The sequence below is a fragment of the Herpailurus yagouaroundi genome, unplaced genomic scaffold (genome assembly GCF_014898765.1).
Source record: "Herpailurus yagouaroundi ecotype Mexico unplaced genomic scaffold, PumYag 198, whole genome shotgun sequence".
Classification (NCBI taxonomy): Eukaryota; Metazoa; Chordata; class Mammalia; order Carnivora; family Felidae; genus Herpailurus; species Herpailurus yagouaroundi.
In genome coordinates, this window is record NW_024412429.1 from 2,403,426 (window position 1) to 2,415,000 (window position 11,575).

At 55.8% G+C, this 11,575-nt stretch overlaps 1 protein-coding gene and 1 long non-coding RNA gene across 4 annotated transcripts in view; both read left to right on the forward strand.

The window, feature by feature from the left end:
* Positions 1-288: 288 nt before the first annotated feature.
* TTLL2 (tubulin tyrosine ligase like 2) lies at positions 289-5,646 on the forward strand. The gene is given in 9 exon segments (XM_040449247.1): positions 289-351; positions 2,102-2,179; positions 3,236-4,192; positions 4,226-4,269; positions 4,271-4,350; positions 4,353-4,478; positions 4,481-4,576; positions 4,579-4,784; positions 4,786-5,646. Coding segments are annotated over 9 exon segments (1,743 nt in total). The 3' UTR covers positions 4,879-5,646.
* Positions 5,647-7,772: 2,126 nt separating this feature from the next.
* Positions 7,773-11,575, forward strand: part of LOC121013190 (uncharacterized) — a 9,741-nt gene continuing 5,938 nt past the window's right edge. For 2 of the 3 annotated variants that reach the window (XR_005782555.1, XR_005782554.1), the window contains exon 1: positions 10,738-10,811. This is a non-coding gene — a long non-coding RNA (uncharacterized LOC121013190). Of the gene's footprint in view, positions 7,875-10,737; positions 10,812-11,575 lie in introns of those variants that run through there. The other variant, XR_005782556.1, reaches the window with a different exon arrangement.

The window sequence follows — 11,575 nt, forward strand, 5'->3', positions numbered from 1 at the left end:
CCTTCCCCTCCTCCCTCACCTCTCCCCTCCCCTCTCCCTTCCCCTCCACCCTTCCCCTCCTCCCTCCCCTCTTCCCTTCCCCTCCTCCCTTCCCCTCCTCCCTCACCTCTCCCTCCACCTCCCCTCTCCGTTCCCCCCTCCCCTCCTCCTTCATCAGCAGGAGGTCAACCTTTGGACACCATACAGAGGGGAACCACATGTGCATTTCACGGGTTCTCTTCCTATGTCCACGGACCACATGGCCACACCTGGAGCTGGAGCCCACCCGTGGCTCGTCCTGCCGTGGCCATGAGCGGTGTGACCTCCTCACTGTCCTCCCTCCTAGAGATGAGGCTCAGACCAAGGGAGAAAGTAGGCTATTATGAAAGTCTCCGTGGACAGCTTCACTCATAGCTGCAAGGAAACCACCTCTGAGATGAGAGGATGGTGTGACAGGTGGCTGGGCCACCCTGCTCCAGAAGAGGGGGGGGGCACGTGGCTCCAGCGCCCGTGAGCACGCAAAGAGGCTGTGTCCTGGTCCCCTCCAGCAGGTGGCCTTCGGCCCACATCTACACTCACGGGAACGGCCGCGCTCACCTTAAGATGAGCACTTCCTCCTCTACAGGCGTGGGAGGCGAGAGCCGAGCGACCGGGGATGTGCCCCATGACGCCCCCTGGGCCGGACGGCGTGCCTGGGCACGGGAAGGGGCCTCTGCAGGCTCCCCCCACCCGGTCCTCACAGCCCGCATCACCTCCCCCGTCCTACAGAGGGCTTCCGAATTTGTCCCCAACCAGTTTTTAATCACGACGCCTGCCCCCTCCCACGTGCGTTTCTTCGTCAGACGGAACCGTGTGCTGTCCGCAGCGTCTGTCCGTCTGTCTGAAAGAGGCTGGATGAAAGACACTTCAGTGGCTCCAGACCTTGTGTTGAGCAGAGAAAACTCTTAATTACACATTTGGTTTCTCAACGAATTTTCACAGGCAAGTGGACACTCAGCTGACACGGGCCCAGTGGGTGTTGCACAAGCGTCCCAGTGAACAGCCAGAGTCCCATCAGACCATACGCTTCACGTCTCCAGAGGATGATTGATCGGCTTTCTTGGTTCCAGGAAACCCAGGTTTGCCGGCCGGCCTCAAGATGGCATTTCCTGGGTCTGTTCTCGTCCGCTGACCTGTGGAGCCGGAGAAGGCCGGGCTCGAGCCACCGCGTGCTGGTTCCCGACGGAGCCAGGCGCCCCCCAGAAGGCCACACTGTCCTTTCCTGAGAGGTTTATTTCCCAGGCTGGGAAGGTGGAGGTTGCCAGGAATGGGACAATATCCCATCAGGTTTGCCTGACTCAATATTTCCCACGCTGCTTTTGTGAAATGCTAACTAATGGGACACAAATTTTAGGAGGGCTCCATGATCAACTAAGTTTGGGAAAGATGGCATGTGTCTTGGAGCTAGGAAGAGACTAAACTTTTTTTTAAATTTATTTTGAGAGAGAGGGAGAGGGGGAGAACACAGGCACAAGCAGGGTAGGGGGGAGAGAGGGAGTCCAAGTGGGCTCCATGCTGACGGCATAAGGCACGATCTCACGAACTCTGAGATCACGACCTGAGCCGAAGTCGGATGCTTAACTGACTGAGCCCCCCCCCAGGTGCCCCAAGACAGAATCTTAAGCAGGCTCCAACGCTCCGCACAGAGACCAGCACGGGGCTCGATCCCACGACCTGGGATCATGACCTGAACTGATTCAAGAGTCAGACACTCAACTAACTGAGCCGCCCAGGTGCCCAAGAGAAGGAACGTTTTTAACTGTGTTTGATCCAGCTCCCATAATTATTTTTGATCTTCCCCCTTACACACACACACACACACACACACACACACACACACTACTATAACATGTTAACATCATTGAACACAGCTTGAAAACAGTGCCGTAAATTGCAAAGATTGAATTTCTCAACAGCCGCGCTGGGGCTGTAGCTCCCGGGGGCCCCTCCTCGCCAAAGCAGTAACAACACCGACAAACGCGAGGTCATGTATTGACACGGCTTGTGTTCACAGCGCTTCTGGACCCTCTTTCAGAGCCACTGTCCCAGCCCGTCAGCAGCCTCGGATCAGAGCCTACCATAGTCAGCAGCTGGCCTCAGAAAACAAGGAGACTCCTTCGCCGCTCCCCGACTCTTCCCAACTTCAAATCTGGAGAAGCAGGTGGGTGACAAGTTCGACCTCCTCCCTCCTTCCCGCCCACTTTCCCTCCGGCCAGACTGCCTTCACCTGTCAGAGTTACTCCTTGGGCATCAATCAGAGCCTCTCAAACACCACAGGATTTCCACCAAATAAGTTATGTCACGCTATAAGGTAAGTTATGCACGAACAATGCTAACATCATCAAAGAAATAAGTCAGAATTGCCTGAATGTGGCAGTTTTGATGAGCACCTTGTTTTAGGATTTTGGAATAGCGACATCTCCCCCAAGAGGCGTTGGCTTTCTCACTCCCCCCCCACCCACCGTAGGTCATAATACAACATCATGCCTCATCATCAGCTTTGATTTTTCTCCAAAACAATCTGATTTTCTGTCTTTGAAATTTCAGGAAAATGTCGAATATGCACTTTCTGGGCGTCTTGCAAAATGGGAAGCGCAATCTTCACATAATCATTGTTTTTGCAGAATGAATTTCTAAAACCTCAAATTTTTCCTATTTTCCTTGCAAGTTACCATGAACTTGAAGGAACACGGCCTCTGACCCCTGGGCATATGAGGCAGGTGCTGGTGGCCACCACAGGGGTCTGGCCTAAGTTCCCGAAGCTTCTCAGGCTGATAAGACCCTAGCTAACCACGTAACACCCACACATCACCTTTCTTTGGCATGTTCAGATTCATCTAACTGGAGAGAACCTGACATTTGCTTTTTCTAAAGAATGCCCATGTTTCAGGTCAACAGGATTCACTGAAGGTACAGGCCTACGGCAGAGTAACCCTCAGGTCACCGTTGTGACTGCCAACGTTTTAACATGTCGCTAAGAGGAGGCAGTAAGCAGGTAACTCTGGAGTGACAGAACGCACAGGGAGGGGCCCGTCAGCTTCTGCAGGGGCAGCAGAGATGGGCGGACCCGTGCAGGGGGCAGGTTATCTGGCGAATGATGTCAGGGAAGGCAGACCGGACAGCTGACCGTAGGATGCGGGCTCCTTTATGTAAAAGCTCCTCTAGGATACGACCTCCCTGCCCACCCTCTAACGCTTTTCTGATCATCGGTTTTTAGAAAAGAAAACCTTATTTGATGGCAGAAGGCAGACCTTCGGGGGCCATCCCGAAGCCACCGGTGTTCCCTGTGGACGACAGAACGCCGGAAGTGGTGCAGAGCATCCTGCTGGAGCGAGGGTGGGACAAATTTGATGAAGGAGGGCAGAACAGCGACGACTGGAACCTGTATTGCGGGACTTCCTCCTGCCGGATGACTGAGCGCGTCCGCGTGAAGCCGGGGCAACGGCTGAACCACCACCCGGGCACCACCAGGCGGACCGGAAGGACCGCCTGGCCAGGCACCTGAAGCGCATGGAAGAGGACGTCCGGCGGCCCCCTGCACGAGTTCATCCCGCTGACGTTCGTCATGCCCCACGACTACAACAAGTTCATGGCTGAATACTCGCAGGAGAAGCACGTGACGGCCGCAAAGCGCAGCTCCTGGACCTGCGAGCCTGTGGAGCCATCTCGCGGGACGGGGATCATCATTTCCAGTGACATTAAAGGCTTAGTCTTTGATGATACATACATAGTACCGAAATATACCTGCCACCCTTTCCTCGTGGGCAGAGGTAAACCTGACCTCCGCATCTGCGTCTGTACCACGGGCTTTAAGCCTTTGACCGTTTACGTTTATCAGGAAGGGTTAGCGCGCTTTGCCACGGAGAAGTTCGACCTGAGTAATCTGCAAAACAGTTATGCCCCCTTGACCAACCTCGGCATCAACAAGTCCGGGGCCTCGTATGAGAAAATCAAAGAAGTGATCGGTCGCGGCAACAAGTAGACCCTCAGCCGGTCCTTCTCTTACCTTCGCAGCTGGGACGTGGATGGCCTGCTTCTGTGGCAGAAAATCCACCACGTGGCTATTCTCACGGGGCTCGCCATCACTCCCTCGGTCCCCTTTACGGCCAACTGCTTAGAGCTCTTTGGGTTTGATATTTTGATTGATGACAACTTGAAACCGTGGCCGCTAGAAGTCAACTTCAGCCTTGCCCCGTGGCCGCTAGAGGTCAACTTCAGCCCTGCCCTGTCCGTGGATTGTTCGGCGGACGTGTCTGAAGAGAAAACTCATCCACGACACTGCTGAGCTGATTTACTTGCGGGGTCTGAGGCACGGGAGGGCAGAGGGCAGTGACGGTCCCGGGGGAGCGGCGGGGTCCCCCTCGCGGAGCTGGATGCCGGTGGGCTCAACCGCATGGGCAGAACCCTTCCTCGTGAGTCCCTCTTTCCGGTCATGGGCAGACCGTTTAAGGAGGAATCTGCAGTGAAGAAGCCGTAAAGATATGTCCCGAGAGTAAACGTGCCTCCCAGCCTAGGGAAATGCCGAGTAGGAAGAAAGACCTTCTCCTTTCAACAAGAGAAGCCCCCAAACCAAGCCAAAGTTAAAGGGCAGACACACGCCCCACAAGGCGCTCATTCAGTTCGTGTCCCTCATCCAAGCGTGCACCCACCAGACAAGCATCGCCCCGTGCGTCGCCTCGGACTAGAGCAAAGTGCCAGATCTCCAAGAAGGGAAATTTGTTCTCATTTTTCCTTTCAACGAAGCAACTTTTGGAGCTTCCAGGAATAGATTTAAACGTCAGGAGAATAATCCAAGAGTTCCAGAAACGAATGAACAAACACCACTCCCAAGTGGCAGAAAAAGAAACAAAGAGAAGGTGACATGGCTTTTGGGAAACCAAGGATTCCCTTGCTGGGGACTGCAATGGCTCAGCCCCTGCCCCTCTGCATCCAGCACGTTGACCACGTCGCGGGGGCCGCCGATGTGGGCGTAAATAGAAATATAGCAACCCTGCCAAAGTAGAGCATGTGCAAATGATGATTAAATTACATGACCTAACTGGTGTATTTGCTCCGACTGCTTTGGAAAATGCCACACAGCCTCTTCCCTGTCCGTGGAAATGCTTTATCACAGTTACACTGTGCATTTACCGAAACACGAAAACAAAAGATAATTAACGTATCTTTTAAGGACTCTGAGGTGAAAACGGTACAAAAAAGGCCAAGGGTTAACTTTTTGTTTCTTAATACACCATTTTATGTTCAAAATTATTTTTGTCAACTTGATCAGTCATCGGTATAAGGCGAATTACAGGAAACCTTCCCCCAGGGTACCCACGTGACTGTTATGTATAGGTCCTGGGTCCTAAATCAGACATTGCACCACATTGCTCCCCACTGGGGTCATCCATCAACCGTATTTGGAGAGTGTCCCCTCGTGGTTGGCCCCGTCACTGATAGATTACCATCCCAGCACGCGACCTCAGAACCTTCCAGATCTAGCCTTGTCACTCCTGCCACATCAAAAAGCACTGAGGAGTCCTAAGACACAAAAGCCGCAGCATTTACTTGAAAACATCATGCTGAGTGAGAAAAAAGCCAGACACAAAGGGCCACACGTAGTAAGATACGATTTACAGGAAGCGTCTGGAGTTGGCAAATCCAGACACACAACGTGATTGGTGGTTGCAGGGCCCAGGGTGGGGGCGCGGGGGCGCTGACCGCGAGTGGGAGCGGGGTTCCTTCTGGAAGACAAAAATGTTCTGGTGGTGGTTGCACAACATCATGTGCTAGATGTCACTGATGGTCAATTTTGTGTTATGTTTATTTCACCGCAATAAAAAAAGAAGTGACAGCAAACCATATTTAAGGTAAGCAAGGATTAGCTACTGAGGCTGGGGACACAGAGTGGGTGATACAGCCACCGAGGGACAAAGGAAGTAAGTGACGGCTCTCAGCGCCCCCATATGATTCCTTATGGTGTTGGCACTCGCAGCGGCCTCTGAACACCTAACAGAATCCTACTGTTCCATCTGAATGGTTCAGAAAAGAGGGGGAGAAGAAAGTTCCAGCAGTTAGCCCGGAGGCTGGACTGTGTATGTTGCTCATTGCTTGGTTTCAGGCATAAGCACATTTATTTCCTCCCAGCCGTATTCCAGAAGAGATGTGAAGGAGTCACGTAAGACTGTAAGCACATGCCGATTGCCCTGGTCTTCTATCTCAGCTCTCTACTTTCTAGTATTTGGCAAACAAAGGAAAGGGCCGCTTCCGCACATATGGAGACGCGCTCTAACGAGACCAAGCCATGTGGCTACCATCACCCGAAAGCCAGAGATTAGATCTCATACCCCCTTTCATCTTGAGCAACAACTCAGACGTGAGGATGAACGTCCCAGAGACGTGCGCAGCACATAACGTTAAGGAACGATGATTTCATTTGAGCATGTGAACCTCTGCAGCCCCGGGTCCGCTGTCCGGAAAACACGCACGATCCGGGCAGTATGCTCGTCAAGGCAAAATGCGGGCCAATTAAACTGAAATAATAGTGGGCTAACGTTAGACTTGCAAAGGCCACAGGAAGCCTATGTGTGTAGAGTTTGTATCAGGTGCACGCTTGTGTAAGGGACACGGAGGGAAGACAGAGACGCGGTATTCTGGGGGACAAGAGCCAAAGCCCCAAAGTCCAGAGACGTCTCCAGGAGATAGGAGGTAGTCCCTTGAAAGAATCCTTGGGTTTCTACCTCCGGGGAAATGGGATATGCGTACCTTTCCTTATTCCTTCGCAAAGTACAATCGAAGAAGCTAGACCGCACCAGGGCACCGGGGCAAACACAGGGGTCATGGAGGGACAAGAAGGCAGTCCAGGGTGTTGGGTTTGGGGCGGGGGGGGGGGGGGGGTGCCTCATCCTCCAAACTGGGCACTATAGGAGCTGACAATGCCAAAGGACACAGAGACCCAAGAGTCACTGCGAGCGAAGGACCAGGAGACGAGCAGCTGAAGGGGAATTTAACTAAAGGAGCCTGCGGGACGCTGGGCTCTTTGACTCCAGGAAATCTCTAGGGAGCTAGAAACGCCCCGCAGTTGGAGGTGAAGGTTCTTACTCCATTTCAAAACTGGATCCCATCTCCCTTTGACTCGAGGTTAGAAGCAGCCAGCAGCAGGGGACGCAGGAAGTCACGAGAATCTCCCGGAAGGAAGGAGGAAGTAGGAGAGAAGTGTGCTCCCGGGACACAGCGGTCACACTGGGCTGGAGTGCGGCCCCCACCTGCCCAGCCCTCCCAGTGCGGAGTGGCCCCTGAGCCGGAAGCTGCTGGGTAACGTGCGAGCGGGTCGCAGAGGCATGGTGGCCGGCAGGGCGAGGCAGACCCCGGGGGCAGGCCGTGCAGACTCAGCTCGGGACGGTTGCCCTCGTGGGCGTGCGGGGAGCCTTGCGGACACGGGCAGACAGAGGGCAGAGCCCCCCGCGGCGGTCTCTTCAAAACCTGACCTTCCAGGGGCGCCTGGGTGGCGCAGTCGGTTAAGCGTCCGACTTCAGCCAGGTCACGATCTCGCGGTCCGGGAGTTCGAGCCCCGCATCAGGCTCTGGGCTGATGGCTCGGAACCTGGAGCCTGTTTCCGATTCTGTGTCTCCCTCTCTCTCTGCCCCTCCCCCGTTCATGCTCTGTCTCTCTCTGTCCCAAAAATAAAATAAACGTTGAAAAAAAAAATTTTTTTTAAATAAATAAATAAATAAATAAACCTGACCTTCCAGACTCTTCTTGTCTGCTGCGTAGACTCCCCATGTTCGCCCGTGCGCACTGTGCAGACTGTGGAGGAGCTCGTGTGGGGCCTCTTGGCTGCCCTGCAGGCGGACCCCACGAGGAAGGGACAGTGCGAGGTAAGCTGTGTCCCCACGACCCCCGGTGAGATGCTCACGTCCCCAGGCGGGGTACCCCGCGACCTCCCCGTGAGCGGTCACGGCCTTGCAGTAGGACACCAGGTGGGGTAGCCGAGGGATGAGGGAGGGTTCCCGGCTTGCACTGCGGGGAGATGGCCTCAGGCCGGGGGGACGGGCTGCCGGGTTGTTCCTGCCGGACTCGGCCCGCGCCCGGCTGGGCTCACTCCTCCCCCAACCGCCCTCGCCCCACTGTGTGGCTCTTCCAGGTTCAATCTCTCACTTCCTTTCATCAGAAAGAAATTCCTTCTCTCTCGCTCGCCCTCTCTGTGTGGAAAACCCAAGGAAGACCCTGGCTTACCCCGACCGTCGATGACAGGACAGGCCTAGGTCGCATGGGTGTCATCATCCCGGGGGGTGAGGGGGTCAGGGGCGCCCCCGGGGAGCAGGGGGAGACTTTCCTGGAGGCAAGCGTGGGGTGCGGTGCTCAGAAGGGGACCTGGCAGACACGGGGGTTGCCTGCAGAGCAGATCGCCTGTAAAAACGGAAGGGCGGTCAGATGGGGAGATGCAGGGAGACTGAGGCCGGGAGTAGCCCCTGAGGCCTCGACGCCACCTGAGGTCAGGTGGACAGCAGTTGTTGGGTGGAATCTGCTTCAGGAGAAAGTTACGGAAGGGTCCCAGACACCCACGGGGCCTCGGATCCCTCCGCAGTCAGGATCAGACTGAACAAAGAACACAGCCGAGCAGCGGCTCTCGGCACCAGTGAGGGCTGCCAAAGTGGTCACTGGCCTCCTGGAACTTTCTGGACCCTCCGCCTCATGTGCCCCCCCCCCACCATGTTCACCCACAGCTGCTCCCAGAGGACGGGCCCTGGGCTTTGGGACCCTTGTCCCCTCAGAAGAGGAGGAGCCCAGCAGACTCAGGAGCCCAGCTTGGGGCTGGGCCTCCCTGGCCGTTGGCTTATTGTGAAGGGGGTGGGGGTGCCCATCGATCCAGCGGGGCCGTGCAGACCACATCAGTGCCTTAAACTGGGGCGGGTGAGCATCCCTGAGACCCTCATAGTCACGTCACTTGTCTCTTCTGAGCTGGAAAACTGGGATGGAGTCTGGCGGCGAGGGTCCCAGGGCACCTGCCTCTGGGCACCCCCGCGGGGGGTCTCCCAGCCCCTGGCTCTGCGGCACTGCGTCCTCATGGAAACGCAGAAACCACCTAAACAAGCCTGGACCACCAGACGGCACCGATGCTGGACACACGAGGGACACCGGTGCTTTCCGAGGGCAGACGGGGGTGAGGAGGGCTAGCTCCTGCCGTGGGAAAGAGCATACATTCCACGGTGGGCTGAGGGCTGCTGCAGCTGGCCTGGGGGTCTCTCGAGAAGAGACACGGGGATCTGGGCAGGAAGTCCAGTGGCCAGGGCAGTAAGTCCTGTCCCTGAGCGCACGGTGCCAGCAGGCAGAAACCTGGCCACTAGAGGACAGAGAAGCCACAGAGCTGCTTGCTAGAGGCAGGCGACCGGAGTGGGGACGGAGCCGAGGACCCTCCTGGTCTCATACGTCCACCACCCTTGATCGGAAACTTGTGCGGGAACGCGGGCTGCGGGGAGAGCCCTGTTGAGTGCATCCCTTCGGGAGCCCCCCAGGAGGCAGCAAAGGCCCCAGGACATCGCGTCCTCATCCCGGGACCTGTGAAGATGAACGCAGCTGCAAAACCAGCGGCACGTGCCCTCCCCCCAGATTCGACACTCCGTGCACCGCTGACCTTCCGGATTTTTTCCTCAAAACCCGTCTGCCCTAAAAGGAACCAAGGTTCCTGGACAGTAGCTGATGCCATCCCTTGAGGCAGGAGAAGTCAGGAGGGGTCTGTGTACTGGGTCGAATAGTGTCCCCCCAGAGTTCACGTCCACCGGGGACCCGCGAATGTGACCTTGTTTAGGGTCGCATGTGGTCTTTGCAGAGGCTTAGGATGAAGTCATTTGTGGAGTAGCACAGGCCCTAAATCTGATGGCCGGTGTCCCTGGAAGAGGAGGGAAATCAGGGCACAGACACAAACAGCGGAACGGCCACGAGGACACGGACGCAGAGCCCCAGCCCCTGTGCTGTCACAGGCGGAGAGCGCCAGGAATCACCCGCAGCCCCAGAAGTGAGGAGGCCAGGGACAGCCTCCCCGGGGGCCTCCAGAGAGGGTGTGGCCCTGCTGCGACCTCAGTCGGGACTCCTGGCCTTCGGAGACCGTGGGGGGCAGACTGCCACGGTGTTCCTGCAGCAGGCTGCCGTGGTTTGTCACTTTTGTTACGGCAGCCACAGGGAGCGGGGCAGGCTGCCACACGCTGTTCCCGTGAGCATCACATACTGAATCTGTGAATCAATTTTTACTTCTTTGAGAAGATCTAATCTAATTAGAACCCACCTTCATTGTTTTAAAATTTTTTTAGACTTATTTATTTTTGATAGAGACAGAGAACAGTGGGGGAGAGGCAGAGAGAGAGACACACACAGAATCTGAAGCAGGCTCCAGGCTCTGAGCTGTCAGCACAGAGCCCGACGTGGGGCTGGAACCTGCAAACTGCGAGATCATGACCCAAGCTGAAATCGGACACTTAACCAACTGAGCCACCCAGGCGCCCCTACAACCCACCTTTAAGCGCTCAAGAAAAAGTGGTTTCAAAGTCACACTGACTCGGCTGAGCGTTACTAAACAAAGTCCTCATGTTTGTGACCACAGCCTTCTGTGTTCACAGAGCCTCTGATTTTGCAGAACCAGCAATAATCAGGGTTATGGCGACCCCATCACGTGATGGACTCGCTCACTTGTGCCAGAACTAATTTCCAAAACATCCGGGGCACTAGTGTCACAGTTGGGAGGCGGGGCAAAGATGCAGGAGGCTTGGGGTCCACCCCGATTTGCTCCAGGCCCCTGGCGTGGGGGGGGAGGGACACGGGTAAGTAGGTGGTGGGAACGCAGTTTGGGACGGGCTGAGGGGGGAGGGGACCAGCGGACTGGAGGGCCTGCCCCTGCAGGGGGGTGGATCATGGAAGGCTTTCCAGAGGCAAAGTGGCCGCACCAGCCTCCGGAGGACAGCGGTGGCGGCTCGTAGAAGATGGGGCGGGGGCTCGTCCCAGGGAGGGGGGCTTGGAGAAGGCTCTGGAGAGTGGGAGGGAGCGGCAGGCAGGGCAGGTGGGGCCAGAGCAGGATGGGCTGGGATGCCACGCTCTGAACACAAATGTTTTTCTTCGGGAACACACAGAGCACTTCCAGTGAAAAAGGGGATGATTCCATCATGGATCTTCTCCCACCCACCCTCACAGCATTCCCGGGAAATCTATGTGTCACACGCACAGACAGGGTGAAGTAAGGAGCCTCCAATCTGCCTGGAGGTCTTCGGGTCCTCATTCAGAACCCGAGCCAAGCTGGCCCCTTTCTCGAGCCTGAACGCTCACTGTGCTTTTTCAAGGCATTTTTCTAGGCGTTTTGTGACCAACTGCATCCTTTTATATGCTGCTTGCAAATGCCTGTATATTCACAAAATAATGTACTGCGTATCGCCAGACTCCACATCCAATAAGAGACTTGAGAAGGTGCTAGGAAGCCTTGAGGAGGTGCTAAGTAGCCTTGAAGAGGTGCTAAGAGCTTTGAGGAAGTGCTAAGGAGCTTTGAGGAAGTGCTAACAGCCTTGAGGAGGTGCTAAGGAGTCTTGGGGGAGTG